General features: G+C 32.7%; 1 protein-coding gene across 7 annotated transcripts; it reads left to right on the forward strand.

The window, feature by feature from the left end:
- The first annotated feature begins 8 nt into the window (after positions 1 to 8).
- On the forward strand, positions 9 to 27,999 carry LOC105346899 (ankyrin repeat and death domain-containing protein 1A). 7 transcript variants are annotated; one of them, XM_066086581.1, is made up of 17 exons: positions 7,459 to 7,477; positions 8,027 to 8,082; positions 10,820 to 10,855; positions 13,098 to 13,204; positions 14,167 to 14,265; positions 14,589 to 14,687; positions 16,398 to 16,502; positions 20,572 to 20,670; positions 20,804 to 20,902; positions 21,737 to 21,835; positions 23,313 to 23,411; positions 23,751 to 23,849; positions 25,224 to 25,322; positions 25,422 to 25,517; positions 25,675 to 25,873; positions 26,604 to 26,732; positions 27,721 to 27,999. In XM_066086581.1, exons 3-17 carry the CDS (start codon positions 10,843 to 10,845, stop codon positions 27,789 to 27,791), a joined length of 1,512 nt encoding a protein of 503 aa, XP_065942653.1. In that variant the 5' UTR covers positions 7,459 to 7,477; positions 8,027 to 8,082; positions 10,820 to 10,842; the 3' UTR covers positions 27,792 to 27,999. The 7 variants fall into 7 exon arrangements, with proteins under 7 accessions (XP_034324352.2, XP_011453956.2, XP_065942650.1 ...); XM_034468461.2 differs by lacking the exons at positions 8,027 to 8,082; positions 10,820 to 10,855 and adding an exon at positions 9 to 240 and having other exon boundaries at positions 7,405 to 7,477; positions 23,754 to 23,849; XM_011455654.4 differs by lacking the exons at positions 8,027 to 8,082; positions 10,820 to 10,855 and adding an exon at positions 14 to 240 and having other exon boundaries at positions 7,405 to 7,477.

A 27,999-nucleotide genomic window follows, 5' to 3' on the forward strand; every position in this document is an offset into this window, starting at 1 on the left:
ATGCTCCGATTACTTAAAAAAATCATTCGGGCGTATCAATGAAAATTTAGCAGGTTTTCAATATCTATGTGAAGGAAAAGTTTCAAAGATGGTGTGGGATCGATAAATTTCCTTTCATCTCAAAAGACATTTTTTTCTCCTCCAATCCATTGCTGGATCTGGATTTACGGATCAGTTTCTGGTTCAATCCAATTCTTACCAATGAGTGATAGCGACGAAGATATGATTGAGTCAGCGGAGGTGAGTTTTGTCATCAGCACAATAAAAATCGCACTTCGTCCCTGCGTTTTTGGTATTCGAAATGACGTAGAAAACACAGGGTGGGAGTTCACACGTTAATAAACAAATATAACCCGTTGTTATTGACCGAGTTTAGTCCGTTTTCCGATCCCGTACACGTGTTTTTGACAAGTAATTATTTTATACACTACTCGAATTGGGCTAAATTGTCAAGGATCGAATTTCCAAATGCTTTAATGACGTCTGATGCACGGGTTCAAATTGAAATTCAATCGGAATCACGATGTAAACCGTCAGGACACAGGAGGACTGCGGTTGGCGTTAACTAACAAACAAAGGCAAAAACAACAGTAAAAAAAAACTAAACAAACAAGATGAAACAATTCAAACATGTCTATTGCAACGTAAAAGGGTTGGGTAGTAGTGACTATTTTTAGATTGATTGAATTATACTCCCAATAATTACTTTGGTATTATTAGAATCCATGGTGGTACAATTTTTGTGGTATATTCCTGGGTAGCCCCCCCCCCCCCCCCCCCTACGAATTTATATCCTCGACGGAAACAAATTTAGATAGAGTAATCTGTTTTATTGCAACTGGAAACCTACGCATCAACGAAAATACATCCACACGAATAAGAAAAAAAACCCATTATCCACGAAAATAATTGGCCTCCACAAATTTAAATGATTCCACAGTAGACGAAGACCTCTGTATATAGATATAGAAAAAAGTTCAAATTCTAAATCTAAAGTATTGAGATATTATATAAATAGTGCCTGTTTGAGGTTGACAATGGTTTTCGAGGGGTGTCAATTTCAACTGTTATCCTCCCAAACAGGCACTATTTATTTTGTTATACTGAATGTCTTTTTTAAAAATTTTAAGAAAAATTTACTGCTTTTATATAGGAATAACGTGAATTCTACAGCGAACCGTACGCGCATAATTTTCGCGCATGTAACATTTTTTAATGTTACCCGTTGCCAAGTGCGTTGCTAACGCTGAGGGTAATAGTAAATATTATTAACTGCGTCTTAACCAATCAGATTTCAGTATTTAACATGAAAGTATAACAATACCTATTATACATGTACTAGTTAATGACAAAAATATCATGATTAAAAGTTTAAGGTATATATCTGATGGGTAATTTGATGACCATCCATGGTGCAGCCTCCTTGATTAAAGATCCCTGTGTATGTTTGTGTGAAATTTGGCTCTTACTATATTAATAAATATGAACAATATAAAATGATTTTCATGTACATAAATTCAACACTCTTGCTTCAAAATTTTAAAATAAATCAGACAATTTGAAATTAATCTGGACAATTTGGTAAAAAGAAATATTGCAAGTTAATAGCAGTTACATCTTATTAGAGGGACCACATTACCTTAATTTGTTAAAACAGAAAAGGGTATTTACATATACCGATATTGAACAATTTTCAAAATACACATTTACACGTATTTAACAAATGAAACATGCGATTTACAAATATATAAGGCCATTCCTTTGCAGATGAAGTTGATAGAATAAAACGGTTCCTTCTCTCGCTATTCTGTCGATACATTGGCATATAACGGTCATAAATGTCTGATTATGATAGCGATGAACAGTCCGCACGCCACATTGATGATAACATGGTCTAATCAAATACATTGGGCGTGATAATATGCATGCAAACAATAGGTGGATTTCTTTGTGGTTTTTGTCGGTATGCATAGTAAACATTTGCAAAAAACAAATATAGCAAAGCAGGTTACATGTAGGTATATGTCATTATTAATTTTTTTTCTTTAATTTAGTCCTTACATGACATATTTTATATCCCTAAAAGTTTTTTGATTGTTCACGAAATTTTCCTTGCATAGAAGCTCAGAAATATTAAATATGACATTATTTATCAAACAATGTTAACATTATTCATCGCGGGTGCTTTGGATAACCTTTTGTCATCAAATACACAGTGCAAAATAACAAGATTGATATTGGTTCAGAGTTTATATTACAATAGCCTAAAATTCTCTTTATCACAGAGGACATTGTCAAAGTGTCAAAAGATACAATCTAAATATCACTACACACATACAAACTGTATGTTAATTTTTTTTAAATTTCAAATTCTCTTCAATCCTATGTATTAGATGAGCTCATTTTTGTAAAAAAGAATTTTATTTTTTTTGCGGATAAACGCGAAACTTAAAAGTATTTTTTTACCTACAAAATGAACTCATTGGGCTTTCGTAGATATACATGTATACACCAGTATATAAAATTTATACCAGGAAATGGGATGAATAAATACGAAATAAAAGTACATACAATCGTTTCGTAATATACGTAAGTGATTACAAGTTAAGGATATGATGACGTGTCATTTTAATCAAATTGACGATGAATGATGAAAAGGCAAATCTGATTCCAAAAAAAAATACTGATTCATAAATCAAGTGCAAATTCATTTATCTCACCCTCTCTCATCTCTCTTTGAAAGAGAATGCTTAGCGAATGACTGCCATCTACTGGTAGAATGATTGGATGTAGCTGATTTACTTAAAACAAAGTGGTGTCTCGTCAAAACCAATCACGAAAATTACCTTAATTGCTGAGACCAAGTACAGATGTACTTTTAGCGCTCCCTAGAATGGCGACTGTGAGGGGCAAAGATTTGGTACTCACGGGCAAAATCTGCAAAACGAGTATCTCTTTTCCATATCACTCCCCCGCTTTTTTAAATATTCATTTACTCAACTTTTTCTTGCAATATCGCATGATTTATTGAGAAATTTTGTAAATTTGTTCATGTTTAACAGGTATTTTTGTGACTTTGTTTCATGTAGTGTAGCTAGAGATCGGAAGACATTAAACCAAGAGTTACATTTGTGTCAGCAGAAAATTAAAATGTCAAACCCATACACTTCCTGGTTACCCAGAATTTCCATGTTAAATTTTCAGAATTATGTCTTCATGATATTTTGAAGGAAATTGAAAAGAATCAATTGGTATATTTTTTTAATCCACGCTCTAAATGATAAATTTTCCAGTCTTTCCATAAAAGTGCAATAACGCCCCTCTGTTAACTTTTTTTTTTACAAATATAGGTGGAAAATATTTTGATTTATTTTGATTTTTTTGATCTGATGACGACCAGTGTGCAAAGAATACCTTTCTGAAGAATAGCCACCTTTTAATGAACATCAGTAGTATATTGTTGTGTGAACACCGACACGTGCTTCTGTGATGTTCACACTGTAAATTGTACAGCTACATTGTACGTGTAATATAATTGTATTATTATTATAATATTCGTCTGAGAGTACTTTACGTCGCAGAAAATGGTGCATTGGGTTTGTGTGAACAAAATATCCTCGTGGTTCCAGAACTTCACAGCATCTTCACACACCATTCACACACCATTGTATACATTGTACGGCGAGCTTTTTCTTTTGTGAATCAATATCACGCATACAATGACCCATTACGGAAAGAAGGACCACATCAACAAACATGTTTTTTTCAGTTATGAAACTTAAAGCTAGACCCAGTTCTTCCGATATGTAGCCGTTTGAGGCCTTTGTATTTGCCTATTGTAAGACATAAGGTACTTGGGGCTTTACTTATCACCTAAAAATTCCCTATGACATTGAAAGGAATAAAACCTCGCGAGAAAGCAATGTATAGTGGACAATTGGAAATGGCCAGACTGTTAGTGTTTCCACAATACACTTTTATTACATAAGAAAATCGTCAGTAGAGCAGAATTTTGTTAACTCCCGAGTTAATGTTGATTCTTTGGATCCATGCATGCTGAGGACATTTGATGGACAGATCTAGAGAATCTCGATTATCGGCAGAATGTCCTCGAGCTAAGAATTATGACACCACTGCCTGTCGGGAATGATTGAAAGAGAAAGAGAAAGAGTGAGAAACTGGAAAAGCTTACGACCAGTGGAAGCGTTGTCAACAGGCTTCATGTCGCTTGGCTGCAAAACCATCGATTAGTTTTTGAAATCCCCATCAATAAATCATTTCCTAAACGTCGTGGATGAGATGATAACTGAGGAGTTTGTTTGAAGGGCTTTTTAACGGAAAATAACGGCGAGGGTTATTTTTTGTTCCTTCTCGAGATCATGGATTGTAAGGTTGTGAAATTAACCCTGAACAGTGATTATCACGGTGACACAGTTTAAATCGTGACGTCAGCGGAAGAATGGAAGTAATCCGCCAGCCACGGGTAAATTGTGTTATGCATTCATAATGTCTGCCTAGAAATCGTTTAATTAGGTCAAGCGCTGCCATTGCTGTCTATTAACTCTTCTTTTTGAATATAATAATGATAGCTGCATTAACAGGTCGAATGTCTGGCGGCTCGAACATGATGAGACGATATAGATATACGGTGGAAAAATGATTTTAAACGGTGCTAATGTGTACAATTGAAAGGAAATCCAATAATATAACGATATGTAAATGAAATCAATCGTGATACCTGTGTTTGATTAACTACCTGTTAATACAGTTCTATTTAATCACGGGGAAGACCTCTGTACACCAATTGTTATCCGACATGCCTCTTTTGTACTTTTGAAAATGCAATGGCGTTGCAGTTGGGCAAAGAATCGCAATGGCCGGGGATTTAAAGAAGAGGAGAAAATATATGTTCAATAAATTGGCATTTTGTTCATTTATTAATAATTCACGTGTTTGATAAATAAGTAATGTCAATTGATTAATTACTTGTACTATTATTGCAATATATTTATTTATTGTTGCTCTTTATTACCGTGTCGGATAGATCGATTCGGTTTACTTAAATTTACCATTTAATTAATCAATCAGGTCATGATTTTATCAATCAATAATGTTCCTGACATAAATAATAACCCATATCAGTGATTTACCTTCGTGCCAATCAATTCTTATATACATGTATTGCTTACCTTTCATGTCGGCTTTTTCATGGGAATACTGATCATTATTTTAAAGAAATAAACAACGTTATTTGGTGAAAATAGCGTTATGAATAGCTCTGCTGGCATATTCCATGATGCACCCTATTGTTGAAATCTTACGAAGATTTTTTTTAGTATTTCTTTATAACAAAAATTTCAACAACGTTCTAAATGCATGTATGCCAAGATGTCAGTTTATATGTTAAGTTTGAAAATGATGGACAGTTGATTATAATCCAGCCTCTTTATATTAAACACTACACATGTATAATTATGGATTTACGTCATAAGAAGGCAAAATCACTCAATAAATGACCTATGTTGAAAAATATTGTCTCTGAATTTTGCCAATCTGTACTTTGTTTATAAAATGTTGACAAGTGCTCAACGTTTCACTCTCTGTTTTATTTTGTAATTGCAGTTTGTTGCTGTAAAAAATCGATGAGGCTTGGCCAGATTTGTATCTACTAGTATTTAACTCTCTACGTTTTGTTCCTACCGCAATTAGAGATATCAGCTTGTATATTTCTACACCAATCACTGTATTTTATCCCATGGGACTTAATTTTTTTCAGACTGTTCGGCGGTATGTTCCATTTTCATGATATTGAAATAAGAGAAAGGCATCGGTCGAGACGCCATGGAAAGGAGTTTTCGTGTACAGTGGTGTTAATAACTAATCTTGATCTATCACTGGATTCTGTGCCAATCTCTCTATATATGCATCAACCCATTTAGTCATTTACTTCTCTTTGCTATCAACAAATCCTGCTATCCCCTCCAAAATATCTCAAAGAACAGACATAAATGGTAAAAACACTTTTCAAAACAAGTTGCACATTTAAAAGGGATTACACAATGAGGTTCCATTTTCAATTTTGCCAGCATTCTTTTCATTTTTTTTAGTAGTTTATTCTATCAAGATAACTTTTCTGTGTACTAGCTAGTAGTCGCTCAAGGGAAAACCCCGTTTGATCCTAAGCATAACGTTTGTTGAGAATCAATACAGCTTTTCGCAGAAAATAGATCTCTAATATAATTAATGAAGTCATTGTATAATAACCATACGCTTTTATATGCATTAATTTCATTTCTTGAAATCGTATAGCAGCCATCATAATTAGGCTGATAGTGTGTAGTAAAACACGAATTACATTAATTAGTTTTTCCAAAATTTCAGACGGTAAAAACAAATGTTAACATTATGTAATGTATAAAATTATTTTGAATAAGGTCTACAGGGAAAAATCCATACTTTAAATACGAAAAAAGGTATAATCGTCTTCAGCGGAGCAATGCGATACGCGGAGTAAACAACGGTTACGGCCTTCAACCAAGCGTATTCTTTCGGTTCTTAACGTAAGAACCTTTTTTTCCGAAAAAGTTCCAAAAGTTACGATTGTGTCAATGATATTCGATTATCGAATTTTTTAACTCTATATACATGTACTTTAAAAATCACTCGGCACAATAATAGTGTACATCGATCTGTAAATAAAATATATCGCCAATATTCACAAATATAGGACTGTATTTATCAAACTTTCTGTAAATCATTTTATATTCTCTTGGATTGGCATTTTATGAAATGATTTTGTGTCTAATTTTTAGGGAATTTTTTTTTCATAAGTCTTATATATCAGCTTCCATATTTTATCACACTGGGTTCATCAACTCCCATAAGTACTTTCCGTACTTTGATTCAACTAGCTTGTACACTGACACCTGTACACGCAACACCAAAAATCATTTTTATGTAAAATGACTTTCATTTAGTCCAAGTCCAGCCCCACCCACGAAAGTAAACAGTTAAATTAATTAAATACTATGAGGTGTATGATGATTTTGATCCACCCCTTACGACTGTTCGGCTAACTTGTCAAAGTGCAACGGCCTCCAAGTTCTCAGTCCCGTGACGTTATTGTATGCCTCTAATAACACATTTTCAATGTATGTTTATAATGGTTTCACTAAAATGTGTAAATACGTGCGAGGTTTTCCATTTTGGGTAGAAAATGTGTGGTTTTTAAACGATCTGAATATCTTAACTTTATACGAAGTGTTCCCAATGTTACGTTTACGCCTGAGCGAACCGATGTTATTGAGAAGATAACATGACACAGGTTTTAAATACGGTTTACATGTTTATAAAGACACAACAAGGAACTTAATTACGACAAGTTGATTTTTTCTTATCTTTCAGGTTGACGAGGAGTTGCGACTGACTTTGAAAGAAAATGACTGCGGCATGTCCACCATTTTAGAGCCCTCTTCCAGTAAGTATATAAACATCATAAACATTACTCACTCGTCCGTTTCTTTAACAGAATATCTCATCGTAACTCATTTCATGGTTTATCACGTTTAATAGTTTGTCACTACCGACGTCTGTTCATTTTTGTCTACAGAATATCTTTCTTCGTTGCGGTATAATTCTCTCTCTCTCTCTCTCTCTCTCTCTCTCTCTCTCTCTCTTATTTTTAATATAACGTACGATGCGTTGGTTTAATCATACACGACTGACATAAACTGATAAATATAAATGTTTGTACCCCTATATTTCTTCACTCTGCCATAATTCCATAAAATTTGGTCAGCGACCTGTGGTTGGGATATGAACATAGCGAGGCCAATTTCCGCCATAGTGCTGCCGATAGTACACTTCCCAAATGTTCTATTGAATACAATGTTAGCCCGATCTCAAAGGAATAGCCTTATAACACTCTATACTGTCCATAGTTACACTTGATTAGGAAATAAGATGAAAATTACAACTGTATTTGACGAGTAGCCTCACTATGAAAGAATCAATCTTCTGTTTATAGGAGTAGGGTATTTGTCTTAAGGAGTATGTGGGCATATTATGCAGTTCTTAGATTCAGTAAGTAAATGCTCTACATATGCACTTTACTTATCAATACATAGACATATTTTTTGTATGAGATAATTCGTGCAATTTCTCTCTCTCTCTCTCTCTCTCTCTCTCTCTCTTTCTCTCTCTCTCATAATTGAAACTTCATGTACATTTTATATCGTCACAATTAATTTCATGGACGAATATTATCGTTGAGTAATATTCCATAAAATGATTTTTTTTTAAATTGTCCAAACAAATTGAATATCATACAATATTACACATATTTTCATGCTGTCATAATGTTCCTTTATCTTTAAGTTGTTGTATAATTCATGATACTGTCCATAGTGCAATGTTATCAGCGTCCGTTTCGACGTAAATTTTGTGAAACGGGGGAGATGTTAGTAAAAACACGTCCCTTTTTCTGCAACCTTATGAATCAGTAATAATACCATATCTTTGCTGATGTCACGTTGGCCAAACAATGCTGATGTATTGCATCGTTAGATTTTATTGGGGGACATTTTTAGAAATTTGCAATTTTGTCGAAAAGTGATAAGGCATCACTAGGTCACTGGTACCTCGTTAAAGGACCATTTTGATAGGACAAAGTGCCGTGAAATATTTATGACCCGTAATTATTAAATGCTCAATTCTATCATTTTATATGGCCGAAACAACCAAGGTTATTGCAGACTGATCATAAATATAGGGTTTCATAATTTATCAGGTTTCCGCCAAATTATCCTTTAAAAGCTGCGTTTATTGTAATGGGGATTTTTCCGTTCGCTATCTCACTTTCTCTCCTTTTAAATATAGGGACAAGTACATGTATATGAAACATTTAATTTGCATACGTGTAGTTAAAGTACACTCGATTTAAAAATATGGGGGGGGGGGGGGGTAAATGGACATTTATTAAATATAACTGGTCTCTCTAACATTACGTATGCTACTAGTAATAAGTTGATTCATGAATAATAAAAAAAATTGAACACTTCATGGATAGCATAGTTTAAGTCTAAAAAAAAAATTCGAATCTTTCCAAAATTGGCAATAGCTTTTTACGAGATTATTTAAGCATCAATGGGAACTTTTTAAATAAGAACACAAATATTTTTCAAATTCAGTGGCTTTTGCGGTTGCGAATATTTGTCTATGCCTTTTAGATGTTGTAAAATTCCCATCGTTATTCACTTTTCGGGATGGAGAGTTCAAAGTGTTTTCCCCATGTTCACGTACAAATTGATACGTGAAATCTGATTTTTTCTTAAATTAAATGGGCAGTTAAAAATACTAGGGCTCGATGTTCATGGCTATTGTAGTCTCCATGTAAGCTTATCTTTTAAAAAGATTGGTGAGCTAGCGCTGTAGCCATCATAAAAATTATCCGAGGTTGTTTTTTGAGCTTTAAGGAATTTAAGATAAGACAAGCTTTTTATTATAATATTTAGAATAACCTTGCATTTAAGACCTAAGCTACTGTTACATTTTGACATTTACAATGAAACACAAATCTTCATGTGAAGATGATAAAACGAAATTCAAATGGTACAGTTTATCTATAGTAGTATGATATTCCCAGAATCCCCAACTATGGAGTCGAGCATGCGTACTCCAGTGAAAAAGACTAAAGTAGTTGCAAGCGCTTGAGAGCGCTTGCAAAGAAGAGGGCTCTAGCTGAAAAATATATATAGGAAAAAGATCGAATTTTACAGCTAAAATATTTGGATTTTTCTTAACTGAATGTTAATATGGCCAAAAATATCATATGTCAAGATTTAAAACAGATCAGATATACTAATTCCCTTCGTCAGCATCCATTGATAAGAACAAAGGGAAATAACTCTAAATGAGTTAAACTGGATACCTACATGTACTACATTGTACTCTTTACAATGCTAGCACATTCATTAGTTAGATCGCCAATTTTCCAGATGGCACAACCATATCGATACCATTCATCCATCAGCCGCATGCGCGGATCCAGAAAATTTTTCCAGGGGGGGTCCGAAGGATAATTGTGTTTGCCAGGGGGGGTCCGAGGCATATTTTCGCGATAATTTTACTATGTAAATTTAATAAATTTTCATTTTCCAGGGGGGGTCGGGACCCCCCCGACCCCCCCTCTAGATCCGCGCATGGCAGCCGTTTAGATCTAAACGTTGATTAAATTTTGGCTGCTGAAAGCAAACCAAGCCAATTGGAAACCTGATAGGCCAAAGAAAAGTTATTGATGATTTCAAACGATTTTCCTTTTTCGTTCGTTAATTATCTAGCAGTGAAAAACATTTGATATACCTACGTATCCAGTTCGAGAGACCGCGACATCCTTCATCAGATCTTGTTTAATCAATATTTATCATATTCAGATCAGATTCCTCCACGTTCAAGTAGCACCGAGAGAGTTCTGTCGTCTGCTTCAAGCACCTCAAACAATGCTTCCCGCCAAAATCGACAAAATAACAAAATCCAGCACCTGATCCATAATTAATGACCTCGATGAACTTTCTAGTCCAGAATACCAAACCACAATTGACATAAGTCCCGGATCTTGCTACTAATGTTATTGTTCCTAACCGATCTTTAGGTTGAAAAAAAAATGAACTCAAGCTGTAAAATCGTTCGGACATACGAAATATATTGATCGGTTTATTACATTGTACATGTTTACATCCTGCTGTGTATTTCAAAATGTCGAGGATTTGGATAAAATTTTGCATTATGGTACTGGTTTACCCTAAATTGATAACATTTTTAGGTGTAACGGAATGAGATTCAAATATGGATGTTATAAGTAAGTAATAGTTACTTGTTGCAAATTAATATTTCTGTTTTTGTCATGAAAAACGAGGCATAACAAAGGAACCCTTTTCAGCATTCTTACACGAAAGTGTAGCTTGTGCTGTTCTAGCTCAATGATTATAAGTTGCTTGCAAAACTAATTATAACCGATGCTCATACAAAACAGCACTAATTCCTGAATGGTTAATGTTTTGTTATAACACAATGGTATTCATCGATAATTCTTGTAACAATGTCTTCTATATTGCTTTTATTTTAATCAGCAGTAGTTAGTAAAGAGCGTTGAAAATTGTGTCAATAAGGCAGTCATATAGCCTATATAGCTACATTAGTTCATTCAAGTGTTTGGCAAAGAGTTGTGTCCCTTTGTGGCGTGAATCAAAATGTCAAAATGAGGGGGCAATATCCATATTCTTTATGCTTTCAAATATTTTGACTACCTTCGATGAATTATTTTCTCTTTTTCCCTTCAATCCAATAAGAATGAACACTTACGTGTTTGTTTAAAGTCAAAGTTTCAAAATTAAAAAGCTAGAAAGACTAGAATAAAAACTGATGGCGGCCAAGGGACCTAACTCTGGGAAAGTGAAAGTGCGGATTCAAGTTCAAAATATACATTTTTCAGTCCTCTTTATCTGAAAAAAATCTACGAATTGATTTTGTAATGTATATTTAGTCCAATGCATTTCATCAACGAATATTTTGATATTAAATCGTACCATTGCTGAAAATCATATAAATCTCAGTAATAAGGATGTCATTCTTCGGATATTATGAGGTGATCAAATACGGTCAGGTGTGATCAAATTTATCATATTTTAAGATTTATTAGATTTGATCACTCCCGACCGTATTTGACCACCCTCGTAATACCCAAAGAATGATTTTTTATTCCTAAAGTATCTTCAGAACATCCTCGTTACAATTAATGTCGGGTTCCTCGATACTTGAGGTTGTGACAGCTATACTGATTAAAGTGTGTCTGGGCTTTCCAAAAAATACATAACTATGACACTTTCACATATCATTAAATTTTATCTACATGCTATGTATGCGAATTTTGTCAAGGTCTCTCTCTCTCTCTCTCTCTCTCTCTCTCTCTCTCTCTCTCTCTCTCTCTCTCTCTCTCTCTCTCTGTGTGTGAGAAGGTTGATCAAATTAAAAGGTCTGACTGTGCCAGTCATTCATTTTCCCATTACATGGTCTTGCTATTTGTCTAGTATGTACATGTGTATTATGGTATTATGTTTATCTGCTTTAAGCCTTTGACATTTAATTCCTGCTACATTTGGAGACTAACCAAATAATCAATTATAGTCTATATATATCCGTTTATGCTCTTGTTCATTTTTGTATCGCTGGTGTGACTTTTGTCCTTGCAGACACGAATTTAAGGAATTTTCTTAAATTTTGGGAATTTAAGGAATTAAGAGAACAATACTTATTAAAATTAGGCAATGACATTGAGCATGTTCATCATTTGAGTGACCATGTGATCAGCTCTTTTATAAACTATGAGACAATTGTATGACGCGTTTAACTGTTATAACTTTGTACATAGATATTCGTGACATTCTTAGCAGATGACAACCTAGATACACATCGGTATATCAACTGAATTTCGTATCAGTTGACACGCAATTAAGAATTAAAACCTCTTACTAGGATATATTGCTAAAAAAGCGAATTTTTGATTGATCAGAGTCAAGTTCAAGTTTAAAACATTTTTGCGATGCTTAATCTGAACCATTTCAGCATGTTAAGGTCGAAGATGGTGCGTCAGCCTTGACTGGTGTTGGAACATAATTTGCTTTAACACAGAAAACCTTCCTGATCTTCAAATTTAAAAAAAAAACCTGATAAAAATGTCAGTTTTTAATAAGCAACAATATTATTTGCCGTTCAGCATATTCTTTCAAGAAATAAAACTGCTGCATATTCGCTGTAGAAATGAAACTGTTATGGCGTCATAATGTAGACTAAGTTCAGAATTCGGCCCTTCTGTATGTTTGTTGTTCGCCAACAATTAAGATCGCATCGCTTGATGAAACATGCATGCCTTGGTTTCAATATAAAAACTGTTTCAATTTTTAACAACCTCATTCACCAATATTGAATTTTTACTTTCTTTTTTATGAAATAGTGGGTATCTGATATTTGAGCATGTGAAATTTACAAGAGTTGTATAAATCGAGAAGATTTAGTAATGTTTTACACGTATATTGCTTTTTCAGTGACCAAAGGAGAAATTAATTTTCACAAAGCTGCCAAAGAAAATGACCTGGAATCTGTCCGAAAACTTTTGTCCGAATATCATGTCAACGTCAATTGCAAAAACAACGTAAGTTCACAGTAATCAAGTCTCAAAAATCGTTTAATACAACATTATACAACATTATAAATACAACTTTATACCTGAGTTCAGTAATGAAGTATTTCACCTCTAGCCCTAACCTTAACCCTGTTAATACATCAAACGCTCACAATTGACCTAATAACAATTAACGTGAATTTAGAGCAAACGAGCCTTTGGCACTAAGTTCATTTTCAGGTCAAATTAGGACGAAAAAAAATACACGATTATGAATTTTGGAAATGTTGACCTAAATCTAATTCATTTTATTTTATTCCTGATCCTATAAAATCAAGTTTTACCATAAATCAGAGCAATCTTTATCTAAAAACAAACAAATACAAAACGCTGTTCCATTTAAACCCACATTTTTAAATTTTCCATATCTTACATGCATGCCATTAATTCTCGCAATTACACTGGTGCAATAGGGTAATAAAATTTCCCGTTTGCGTCATTTTTATAAATGATAGAATCAAAAATCCGTTTTGACCTATAGCAAATGAACTCGGTATAAAGTACACTGTACATTGTACGTGTCACTATTTACCCAACCAGTGGCAATTTTATAACGACGCAAAAATGATTTTCTAGATTTTATCTTTTTTAATTATAAAAAATTGCATCTTCTGTACCTGTATATTTCATATAAACCGAAAAGGAATATAGCTTATCCGTAATTTAAACATATTTCATTGAATTTATTTATTAAGATTGGACTACAGGCATAACCTATGTTTATCCTTTCCTTGTATAATAGGTCAAGTTACATAAATGGTATATATAGTATGTAGTATAATATACATATCAAGCTAGTATGTATTTGATGAATAACATAAGTATATTATTACTGAATTGTAGTGCTTGAGTTTCAAGATAAAAAGAAATGCCAAAGAAAAAATTACTGGTTGTTGCAGATTAATTTGATATCCGGTTTTTTTTTCTTCCAGTTAGACCGCACAGCTTTGCACTGGGCTTCCGCTAATGGTAACATAGATGTCATCGAAAAACTGGTGGAAGATGGTGCAGACTTAGAGTCTAAAGACAAGGTACAATTTAATGTGGGTAAAATCGTAGGAAGGTTCAGAACTTTTTGTTACTTTGCAAATTTTCTTTTGTCACTGAAAATGAACTGATTCAAACTCGTCTATGTTTTAATTTAGAAAAAAAAAATCTTTTTAAAAAGAAAACAATGCCATTAAGTGGTTTTTTTTTTATCGAATTGAACAATCACCTTTAAACAACAGTAACATACAAATGTAATTTAAAAAATCAATTACATTATTATCAAATATATATTCAAATGGATTGAATAATTGTTAAATTAATTCATATTAAAAACAATTAATAATGTATTTAATGTATTTGGTAGTATGGCATGCGACCAGTTCTCTGGGCAGCGTGGTTTGGACACTTGGAGGCCATCAAGGTGCTAATCACTGGGGGTGCGACACCACTATGCACAAATAAGGTAAATATACGTTAATCATAAAATTTAACAATTGCAATTTCTTTTGGTCTTTTCGGCAAAGCTCGAATAAAACCTCGGATGTATTAGTATTGTCGGATGATAGAGTTTCATACAAAATGGAGTCGCTTCCCATTATTTAAGTATTGTTTAAACAGCATTGAATGTTTCTTTTGTGTTATATTTTAAGTTACATCATTGAATATGATCACGTTTAGCTCTAGTATTCTAAAATGATCATACATTGTCCTGCATCTACAATGTATAAAAACTTGCCTTTTAAAAAATGGAGAGGGTGTCATGGTCGTTTTACATTCGAGATTGTTATTCCACTTGTCGGAAACGCCTAAGCAGTTGCGCAAAAAAATTGACCGCATGTACACAAACTCAGTAACTGCATACTGCTCTTAAAAGGAAACAATAAACGGACTGGTAACTGATATAATTGTATCCATCTAAATCTAAAGTAGTAGTTCTTTAATGGGTTTTGACTAGTAATATGGTCCTTTGTACTTTATTTTAAAATACATGTACTTTGGGTGCAGAGTTATTGTTTTATTGATAACATTACAGATTTCGCAATTACAAAGATTAGAATATATCAAATACGGATGACTGGGAAATATATCAATAAAACTTAAAAGCCAGCATATATAATTTTGAATTTTTCGGGAGCCAGAAACACAGTATATATTCATTTTGACAAGTTAAACAGATGAGTAAATGTAAAATTGTAATAACATTTTTCATAAGCAGGCAATTTGATGTTTAGCTGCAGGTCTGTAGCTCCCGGTCTGAAAATTTTTCAGACCGGGGGCTACAGACCTTAAGCTATTTGATGTTAACAGAGTTACTTTGATGTTAACAGAGTTACTGAGTGAAAAAGGTATTTGATGTTTCGCTTATATAAAGGTAATTGGTTTGTACCTAGTTTAAGCGATTCTGACTAAAATATTGTATATTTGCTTCAGTGTTCCTGTACTTTATGTACTGTATTTAATTTTTATAGGCAATATTATACAGTTACGGACTTCATTGTAGGTCGATATGTGATTATATGGACGCATGTCAAGTGATATGGACCGAAGACACAGAAAGGGATATCGACCGAGCTTACGATGTCGAAATCAATTTTTTTGCCTAAGGTCAATATCATTTGATATGGTTCTATGTAACCACATACCGACGGTTTAATAATTCCATAATAGTTATATTATCTAATCCCTCGCAGTACAGTTATGACTGTCAAGAAAGTTGGTTTGACATTTCATTAAGGGAAATTTACCATATGACGTCAAAATAATCAGCAATTCTTTAATATGCATTACAATTAGCTAATTCAAGCTACATATGTATACCTTAATAATAATCACTTCTAATAAATGACATCATTAACAACGCCGTTAGTGAACAGATAGTCACTATATCGTGATGCATTGTAATTATGCATACTGGCATTTTGTATTCACAATACCTATTCTAGTTGATACTGCCGTGTCGTGCAATTGTCATATTATGCGGACGCGCTTTCGCGTCGATATCCGGAGAGAACGAAAGTCACGTGATGCACTTTCAGCCAATGAATATGACAAAAATGTCTAATTTAGATATTTTTACATCTGAAACCAACATTGTTTTATGCTCTTCGGGGTTTCTTCTTTATTAATTTTCTTTACTGTTAAAATTAATGAATGATATATTTTCAACCTGTAGCAAGGCATGGGAATCCTACACTGTGCAGCTCAAAATAATCATGTCGGGGTCATGAACTTTATATTCGAATCCTTGGAAAATATGAACATCAACGAAGGAGAAATTGTAAGTTTTATTTCATTTATAAATATGGAAAAGATACTGACACTTTTTGAAGCAAATAAAAATGCATACTTCTTTCAAGATATACATTTAAATACTATATTATTAAGTTACGTGTGTACGAAATACAAAAATCTCAAACTTAAACTAAATAGAAAGTCACTATCATTCTTATTGACTTCATTTATAAGTATATACTTATTTTGAATATGCATCTGATGTATGGGGCGGGTTCTCTTTCACTGATTACGAAAAGTTACAACAAATACAACTGATTGCAGAAAGAATTGTCACATGGTTACCTTTATAAGCTTCTATGGGGTCTTTTTATTTCAAAACAGAGTTGGAAACACTTGATAACAGAAAGAAAGTGTCCAGACTGTAAACCATGTTTAAAATTGATAGAAACCCTTTACCCAATTATGTAATGGACATTTTCCCAAACAAACGTGGTAATGCATCTAATCATTTTACAAGAAATGCACAAAACGAAATCTTTATTTGTTCCACTGTTGATAACGAATGGAATGCGTATTCATCGGATGTCCATGAAAGCGACTCCATTGGCATTTTTAAAAGAGAAATACATGTTTCTGGCATTTATCAGAATGTTATTACCTGTAGAACAAGACCTGATTTTTTTTTACCTATGATGAAAGATTTTTGAATATTATTCATACTAGACTTCGTCATAATTGTGTACTAATTTATGATATATTTCGTTGAAATATCATTTTTTAAAAGTCCACTCTGTTCGTTTGTTAAGCTCGAAGACACCATTATTTTGTCACTTGTAACAAATATCAAGAGGCTAGAACTGTTCTGTTTAATTAAATTTTCCATTTTGTAAATCTAAATAATGTTAATACTATGTCCTACTTTGGGGCATCTTCGTTAGCAAAGGGTTTCTGATCCGCACCGCTCCTTACGAACCCCACAGGGCCCAAGCCCGTTTTAACATTTATTTCAATGTAACCATAAATAAAGAAAGGGGTCGAACTCTGACCCAGATAAAACCCACCAGCACACTTCAAAGGCCTAATAAATCAATTAATTTTCAAAACATTCGCAATATGCATGTATTTTTCAGAAAAGTAATGTCTGAGATACACTCATGCCGAATTTCAAGTTGATGGGTCTTAATTATTCTCTCGAAGTCGCCAGTTTAATTTTACTCGGATATTTACCGGTCCAGGGCTCACGATGGAATTTAGCCTATGACAACAACAGTATCTCGACAAATGGAGAAACATTCGTACTAATCTCTTAAAATCTTACATCAAAGGCACGCTACTTACATACAAAACCTCCGATAAAATTCCTTTAAAATAAACCGCCAGTTACTGATGTGTAACCAATCAGATCCTGTGTCACAAGTCATACTTGATATCATATTTTTATTCCTTGAAGCCATAATTATATATAATCACAAGTTGACATGCATATGGAAGAAAACAATATATACTAGTCAAAATAACTTTGGCTTCCCTCCCAAATACTCTTAAGACTTTCCCCCAAATATTGTTATATTATCTCATGAAAAAGAAGAAATATAAATGCTTGAAACGAGAATGTCAGAGCATAATTTTACTGTTTGTGAAAAGGTTTCAGAAAGAAATTATTTACTTAAATTGTGTCCAAGGGTCGTTCAAAAGTTAAGAATCTGTTGTATTTGCATAGTTTCCTTATATTTGAACCATATTGTTTTTCCGTCAAAAATATTCAAAAGAAATATTTTACTAGTATTCAAGGTCATTCAAAAATTTTGAAATTTTCCCAATGGATTATTTGGTTATTATTGTATTTCGTCTTAATTTTTTTATGTCAAAATGTTTGAAAAAGAAATGGTCACCTAACACTCAATGTCACCTAAATGTTCTAAAACCCGACGTGTTAAAGTAAATCAGAAAAGTCTTCGTTCGTTAAAGTAGTGTCATAGTGACTCATTGTCCTTTTTATATTTGCAAAGACAAAGGTCAATTTTGCAATTATGCAAACCATCTTAATTACGCCAGAGAAAATCTAAGAAGAGCTTATTAAAACATTTACAAAACACTCACTTATCTAATTTACATAATATAAAGTAATTATATTGTTTTTTTCATATTTTCCCTCGTAAAAAAGTGCAGAGTACCCTTTTCAAATATGTATATCTTAGGTGATGTAATCTGCTCTTCCTAAAATAATTTTTTTAAGAAAGCGAAGTCATGATTATTGGTTTAAGTTTACAAATTTCAACTGAAAATTGCTCACATTTACATTGCAAAAAAGATCAATTATCCTCCTTAGAATTACTTTCCTTCATGCGAAGTATATTGTTTCATCCCAATTTGCTATGAAATATGATAATTTAACAAAACAACCATTGACCAAATTTAAAAAGAAGCGACATATAAAACAACACTTATCGGCAGTGATAAAGTACAAACCCTGTAGAGAATAATCTAGAAGTTTGCTTTAAAATATTTAAAAACAAACTAAAACAACATCATTAGTTGCTCTTTGAAACGACCCAAAGTCGGCTTTGTTTGAGATGGTGCAGAATTACAAGTCTCAGACACGCCAGATTTGTGACGCTATGAGACGGTAAATTGAGAAATATGACGCAAACAGTTGTGTCTTCAAGCGTAGCACTTCAATTTGAATCAATACAATGACATTGTGTCACAGCGAATAAGAGCGGGATCAAGAATAGAATTGTCAGCCGTTATCGTACCCTGAATCAGGGGAAACTGTGTCCATGCAGCTAAATATTTGTTTATTTTTATCTAAACTATGCTTGCAAGTGTGGTTTTAAGGTAGATTAACTTGTCATAAATGACTATTGCTTGATGGCCGAAGATCATAATTATTTGTTATTTGCTTTTAATGCTTCAAATGGTTTCTAATCAACTCTGGCTTTACAAGGTCATGAAGATGGATTACCATAAATCCGTATAAAAGTGCTTCTGTTAGTTTTTTAGTGAAACCCTTGACATATACTGTAGAGATATTGATTTTATTATGTTTTAACTGACATTTTTAATAAATGATATCTTGAAGCATTTTATTGCTAGTGATATATGTGACAAATTAATTTATGATTTTGGTTTCTGGTTGGTTTTAGTTTTTGAACTGTAAGCTTTCATTGCTCTAAAGATATAATTAGATTTTTGCAGCAAATATTGAGACCTGAAAAGTTTTTATGTCTCAAACTTATTTTGTTCATAGCCATGAGCAACAAATATAAATCTAAATTGGGTAGTCTTTAATGTTTTTGATTAATTTTCTTGAAGTATAATTGCTATCTTATTGAATTGGACATAAAGGTATTGTCTGTCCAAAGATATTTATGCTGCAAATTTGGACGATTTCCAATAAAGATATACATACCCGTGAAAATAGTGCAATTGAACTCAATGAAAGGGAACATTTCCAAAGTATCTTTGTTGACTTATTTTTTATTTTTCAATCGAAAAAAATCACAAGAACGAAAACAGATTTCTTATGGAGATTTATAATGGGGAATGTTTACATATTTTCTCCATCTGGAAGTCACTCGAAATACCTTGAGCAAATATTTTAACTTTAATATCATCCGGGCTTGCTGCAATGCAAAATCCCCGTACACATCACATTTTTAGCTATGTATTAAAACCTGATAAGCTGAAGGGAGCGTTTCAACTGAAAATTTTTCATACTTTTCAATGAGCATCGTTTGAATCCTGAGGTATTTATAAATAACAAGAAATTAGGCAAAATGTGAATCGATGATGTATCATGGGACAGAGTATAGTACTAACAAAAAACATGTAATTTTTTTGTTATTTTTTGCCATTTTGGGGTTTATTTTTCCCTAGCAACCATCAGCTGCATTCATTATTCCATAAATGTAACTTCTTATCCAAATATTGTGATTCAAATATACCTGTATATCATGTTAAGATAAGAAAATATAATTACAATGTATTATAAGATAATAAATCAATAACATTTTGATTGTAGCGTATAGCGGAGAGCACTTGTCATTTGAGATACGTGATTATGTGTAATAGAAACATAACAAGCATTTATTTATGTTTATATATTTCAGACAGGTAGAACTCCCCTACATTTGGCTTCCGAAGCCGGCCATATCGAGGCTGTGATGCGTTTAATAGACATGTCTTGTGATGCAAATGCAAGAGACAAGGTTGTATGAAAAAAGTCTTCATTTGATTTAAATTCATTGCATATTATTTGAATACTATATATATCAGTGCAATCATAATATTATAGTGTGGGTCTTTACAAGAAAAAATGAACTAATTTTCATTTTTCTACAGGATGGAAAAACAGCATTGCATTTGGCTGCAGAAGCTGGCAAGAGTGAAGTCATCAGAAAATTATTAAACCTTGGCGTCGAGGTCAGCGACAGGGACGCGGTAAATATTCCAAAGCAAGATGGTTTCAAACCTTGGTATATTTAGAGGGTCCGATGGTCGTGGCCATTTTTACACTATCAAATTAATCTCCTTAAAAACAAGAGTTCTATATAAATATACATGTATTATTACAGCAAAACATCTAAATTTCAGAGCTAAAATATTTGATTTTTTTCTTTACAGAATGATAGTTTTTAAGCTAAGGATATCATGTCTAAAAATTTGAGGAAGATCTGATGGTTAATTTGTTGATCATCCAGACTCCTTTAACAGTAAAACTTATTTTAAGCTTAACCCTTTGTATGTCAAATCTATATAGATAGGAGGTATTTTATTAGTCCAACAATGTGTTCATGTCAAACCTGAAAAGGACTACATTTCTTATATTTATTTCCTTTGTACAGTAAAGTCACAAGTTATTACGTTATAACAATGCATAATCTTTTATGATATTGCTCACATGTCTGTTTTATAGTGTTGAAGTTTATACCCCCTCGGGGGCAAAACTATTGTGCTTGGGCCATCTTTTAAACAAATTAGAATAAAAAATTCATCAGTATGGTTTCATAATAAAAGCAAGTTAAAGCATTGTAATTCTGGTGAGAACAAATTTTAAAGATTTTTCTTCGGATACCTCTGTGTTGAGCAGTGCTGAACCTTGCCATATGCATTAGAGCACTGAATGAACAATGTCAAATATACATGTCAACTACATAACGATGCTTTGTTGTAAATATTAGCTTTTGCAGAAAGACTTTAAAAAGTTTTCTTAAACCCATTTTTAAGATAAGCAAATAAAGAATTTGAGTATTGCACTATTGATTTCATGTCTAGGATGGCAAAACAGCTATGCACATTGCGGCGGAAGAGGGGCATCTAAGTGTAATAGAGGTCCTGTTTGACTTCGACGCTAAAGCTGACACAGAGACCATTGTACGTATGCTTACAAATTTGATATATTACATTATTTTTAATTTGTTATAATGTTTAATTAAAATCATATTAAATAATCAACTGTTTCAAAGATTGTTGACTCCTTTTATAAAGCATAATGGAGGGTTAGAAACTACACACGTGGTATGGTTTGCTTTTGTTTTACCAATGATCAAAAAGATTTTGTGATGGGGTGATGGTGAACGTTAACTATACTTAATGACATCACATATATTATTATTTATATGATAATTTATCCTTTATTCGTGATTGTACTATTGAAATGTTTTTCTAAATAGCTGTCATTGTTTCTCAAACGTTTAATTGGTCGTTCAAACTCACTCGTTTGTTCAATCTTACTCGTTCTATAAATCGTACATTTCTTGTTCGTTGCTATGGATAAACTCAGTCCCTACCCACAACTACCGTATTTTAAAACTTGGCAGCTATTCTATAGATCTGTACTATCTTTAACTTTAGATTTGCATAAGATTTCCCTTACCAGTTTTGTTTTACATTTCTTGAAACATAATTGAGAGTTAGGATTGGGGTATTTCCTTTTCAAATTCATTCGATTGAAACATTTTATGTTAATTAGAATAAAGTGCGGTGCATTGGTTTTAACCATATCTCGTGACTCATTGCGGATATGATACTGTGTATGAATGAAGAATATTTTTATAATGGGAAAATAATTAGGATCAGATTTTGAGTTTATTTAAGACATTTCTTCTGGCAATGAAAAAAGATATTATACGGAGACATTTGTAGCAACATCGGATGTGGTACAGCAATAAAACTAATCACCATTTAGTTGATCAGTGATTTCAAATAGAGACATAGGACTTAACAGGACGCGAGGCGTGGTGACTGGGATATATTGTGGCAATTGATTGTAAAATTATTCAAAGGAATAAATCGGACGTTTACACCATATTCGGTATTCAACACTATTCTTGAATAATGTATTGGTGCATGTACTTTTCAGCTCTAGCTATTTTTCTGGTATCTTCCGTTTTCTCTTGTATGTGGGTGAATCTCGTGCTTTCGACTTTTTATTTTTTTTTTCTTGATTTCGATCGTTATTTTTTGAAAACATTAAAAAATAATTTGTTAATGTATAGTAATAATTTGTAAAATGTTAACATTTTTTTTCACCGGAATGATTACTTGAATTTTAAATTGGTATATACAGTAAAACATTTAATAATACATTTTTAAGAATTAGAATTTTTTAAAAAAAAATGAAATCATTCAATAAAATAAGATTTAAAAAACACTTTCCACCTTTTTGTATTACATAAACTGCATATGGATTAATGCTACTAATCATATGGAGAATAATGACGCTTTACCTCAAAACCATTTTTTAACCCTATGAAAGCAAACTTTATGTATACATTATATGAAACGCAAGTAGATATATTGGAAAAAATAGTGTATCTATAAAATGCAAACTTTTATTATCCATTGGTAGAAAGAGATGAGCCCTCTTCATTTTGCCACAAGCCGGGGGCACTCGGATATCGTCACAACGTTGATTGAGCACGGGGCACAGTTAGATGTAGTTAATTTTGTGAGTTGTCCAAATATATTACCTGTAAATGTTAAGCCATTAATGATAAACGAATTGTTAATATCTATAAAAAGAAAAAAATCCTTAATTATTGCAGAGTTTTTAAATTAGTTCTATGGATTGGAATTACTATCTAGAGATACCTGATGTATATGGGCATTTGCATGACAAAAGTACACAGTATTTGGTTGTTTTAAAACATTAGGGAGACATTATTCTCATTTCACTCACCAGAAATATCCGGAGAAGGGGAAACGTCAATATGGCATGAATTTATTGCATGTGGAAATTACCCATCTGTTGCGTGTACATGCAACTTGTTATAATTTTCGCTTTCAGCAGGGAAATACACCCCTTCATCTCGCCGCGCTCGGTAATCAATCTGAAGTCACCAAAATCCTTATCAAGAAAAAGTGCCAAGTCGACATTCAAAACTACGTGAGTGTATTATCTAAAAGTCTACAAAAACATCTATTAAATTGAAACATTTTCATATCAAAAATGCTTGAAAATTGTCTTTTTAGACAATTTTTAAAGAGATAGATATCTATAAAGCATGATATTTAAATTTGTACTTATTTTGTGCACATGTTTCGTATTAATGATTTAAACTGTATAATTAATTGCGCTTATTGATAAAAGTTGTAAAAGTGTAGAAATAAAATAGGGAGTATTTGGAACATAAGCATTTATTCAAATACAGATGAACAGAAAGGAAGGTCAACATTTCAGGAGTCTCGGTGGTCTCATCTAGTAGAAGAGCTTCATATAAAAATATAGAAACATATCTTAATTTTAAAAGGAAAATTTAATGGACATTTTTTTTAAATAAATGATTTGTTAAAGATAACTAACCCATACCTTAACATTTAAGGTAGATCTGTTGGTTAATTTGTTGGCCAATAATCCTCCTTAAAGTTGTCAATTCGAAAGGAAAAGTCATTTGTGATACAATAACTAGAAAAACAAAGAAACGAAAGGTTACAAAGTCAAAGATAAGTAAATAATAAATAAATTCAATAATTTTTTCAAGATAAAAACCGTAATGCCGTTGGTATTAATCCTAATCATTAATCTTAATATTAACATTAATCTTTCACTTTTCTTTTACCTAGAACAATGTCTTTTATTATTTATGGTAGATTTCTCCTTTTTTCCCATAAGTTTCAGCTGCCTTGGTAATATAAACCTTGTTCTTTCAATCCAACATCGAAATATCTACAGACACTCTGATTTCAGAAATGTTGACCTTCAAATCTAAGTAACCGATTTAGGAAGGAAAAATGTCAAACGTTTCATCTTTGAGCTCATTTTTTTCTAGAAGGCGAATTTGCGACAATTATAATCGATATTTTGACAACACTGTGAACATTTAACCTGTGTCCTTTAATTACATATGTTAGGACCATTTTAACAAGACCTTGTCCTTTCGGAAGGACATAACTATCTATTTTTGCAATTAAAAATGACGCTGTTTTGAGTGAAATATGCATCGATTGCGTATTCTTTGCTTAAGAACCAAACATATCTTGACTTCAGAGCCATGGCCGAGTGGCCAACAATGAGATAAACAAGCTTACGTTACATTGCTATTTGACACAACTACACAAAGTCAGATCTCTTGTTAAAATGGTTCTATATGTTTGTGCGTTTGAAGGTTTAAATTGAGAACATTAAACAATTCTCGTTTTCTTGAGTATTGAAAAGATACAACAAACTGCTTGATGTAACCTGTGTCTTTTTATTACATTTTGTTTAATTTGTGAATGGTTTTTTTTTAAATTGTGCCTTTTTTTCCTTTGTATAAAAAAGAGACAACAAACAGCTCTTCACATCGGTGTAGAAGCTGGATACCAGGACATTGTAGAAATCTTATTAGGTGCTAACGCTAGCCTTGATCTGCGGGAAAAGGTAACTATATACTCTGGAATTTAAATATGGTATATTTTGCTGAAGAAATTGTTACAAATATCTGTTTAAACTTGAAACCATTCTAAATGCATTGTATAGTTGGGTAAAACTCCGTTACAACTAGCAGCCCGAGGCAGCTTCGTTGCAATCGTCGACATGATCATCAAAGCAGAGAGATACTATGAAGTCACAAGGGTAAGGTATTGGTCTGCACTATGAGCATTTTAGACGTATACAATTCATAAATAAAATCATACATTCATATATTGAAGCTTACTACAATAAATTTTTACACATATTTTAATGTTAAGAGGAATCTTAATAAAATCATTACTTTATTTTGTAACAAAAGGACTATCATGAAAAAGAATTAGATGACCTTGACCCACATCTTTATCTTCGTCAACCTCGCCACCCATCAGCTGCTCAAATGAAAGACATATTATGGAAGCTTGCCACAAAACAGTTAAAACCTGGAGATTGGAAAAAACTTGCTCTTTATTGGAAATTTACAGCAGAACATATAAGGGCCATAGAGCATCAATATACAGGTATCATATTAAAGCATTGACTCTCATCAAGAAAGCAGGTGAAAATCTGCTAAGCTCACCTGATCTTTTCATATAACTCATCGTTTGGTGCTTGTAAACTTTGGAAACGCAGTAATTTTTTACCTGTTTGTAAGCTTTCTTACATATGGTTAATTTAAAGTGCACCAAAATGACATCATCTGTAATCTAAATTTAGAACAATTGTATAGGGAGTCCATTTTCTCATATGTATAGAAAATATTGATATGACTTCTTAAGTATTAGGCATTATTTGAGCATCATGTTTTAAACTCTATTTTCCAATTCTTATTGTTTATAAACCTTAACGTGTGTTTTACAAAAATGTATTATTGAAAACTTCGATGAAATCTTTTTTTTCTTTTTACAATAATTTTTGGATTCCTTTGATTATAAAAAATTGTCGGAGACCTGACAGTGTTTAAACTGTTTTCAATTGAATGTTGAAAAAATATTTTTTGGTTGACTCTTAAATGCCCAAAAAATGCCAGCATGATAATATATCTATAAAGTTTTAATATGCTTTAAATACCCACATTCATTTTTTACATTTTTCCACTCTTACAAATACTGAAAAATGCACCAATAAACTCAATAGATAAACCTACTTAAAACTGATGGTACACTGTATATGATAAATGAAAGTTTGACTGCAGTAATTACATGTAGTTGCAAAATAATGACCATACCTGTGCCCACGTGTACTTTTCAGGTACCCATAGTTACAAGGAACACGGCTTTCGATTACTAATGATTTGGCTACATGGTGTCAGGAAAGATGAAAACGTCATGAGACTTTTGTTCGAGGCTCTATCGGCCATCGAGAGGAGAAATTTGGCTGGTATATCAATTGGGGCATACTTTCTAAACACTGCATATTAGTAGATATTAACGTTAAGAATTATAATTTTATAATACCCTTGTCAACTGACCCGTATTTATGAAATTGAATTGAATTATTAAATTATAAGAAATTAATTTGTAGGTCCAATATTATAATGTATTTTGTCAAATACACATTGCTTTTACGTGATATATTCTAAAAATAAAATCACCTGTTGTCAAAGTATGCTACCTCTTTCTAGATAAACTTAAATAAATACAGTAAATACTAGTATTAACTTAAAAGGCGTGACATGTACTCTCAGAAATAACTGAGAAAAGGATAAGGAACGCCCTGTGTATTTTGATTTGGATTAAATATTCTGTGGAATCATTTTTTCGTGGGTGTCAATGTTCGTAGGTAGCCAAATTTTTCCTGGTTCGTGGGGACGTAATTTCGCTGGTTCTGTAATCAGGGTAATTTTAATGAATATTAAACAAACGATTGTGTATAGGTTCTTGGGGATGTAAATTCGTGGGCAAGGGTTACCAACGAAAGCCACGAACATTGATCCCCCACGAACAATGATGATTCCACAGTGATATCTTTTTCAAATTTTCGAACATACACACCATCAGAATGGTCTAAAGGCAGAACAAAGGCTAAAGATATCTTAATCTACGTAAATACATTACTGTGGAATCATTGATTTTCGTGGGGACCAATTTTCGTGGATCGCTTAAATTTTACAGCTTCGTGGGGACGTAATTTCGTGTATTCTCTCAAACCTACAGAGGAAATATGACTTTATTACCCCAATTAATTAATTCGTGGAGGATATGTTAATTCGTTGATGAGAGGTACCCACGAATTCCACGAAAATTGAGCCACCACGAAATCTAATGATTCCACAGTATACAAATATGATATCCTGAAAAAAAGAACGTTATTGAATGCGAAACTAAAAAAAAAATGTTATTTATAAGCATATTTATTTTTTTTTCAGAGCAAATCAGGCGGCGGGCGGATTTTCGGCGGGAGAAATTCTGTATGAATTCTTTGTGCTCTATAACTTGATCCCAATTTGTGTTCAAAGTGAAGGTGGACAACTTTAAGAATAATTTGACATTTCAACTTGGTGCTAAACAAAGTGGTTGATTTATGTTGAATACATTTTCATGGATATTATCAATAAGCTTTTTTTTATATCTTTGTGGGATTTACAAAGGTAATTTCCCTCTTTTGCAACATTGTTTTTATACAAATAAATGTTCAATAAATTAGA

Source organism: Magallana gigas, chromosome 6 (assembly GCF_963853765.1).
Source record: "Magallana gigas chromosome 6, xbMagGiga1.1, whole genome shotgun sequence".
NCBI lineage: Eukaryota > Metazoa > Mollusca > Bivalvia > Ostreida > Ostreidae > Magallana > Magallana gigas.

What these genes read in the sequence shown, in the direction of transcription:
- LOC105346899 (XM_011455654.4), top strand. Translation starts at nt 202, where the DNA reads ATGAGTGATAGCGACGAAGATATGATTGAGTCAGCGGAG. An exon ending in CATTTTAGAGCCCTCTTCCA is followed by an intron (nt 7,478 to 13,097) that starts GTAAGTATATAA and finishes TTGCTTTTTCAG; the next exon opens with TGACCAAAGGAGAAATTAAT. An exon ending in CACCACTATGCACAAATAAG is followed by an intron (nt 14,688 to 16,397) that starts GTAAATATACGT and finishes TTCAACCTGTAG; the next exon opens with CAAGGCATGGGAATCCTACA.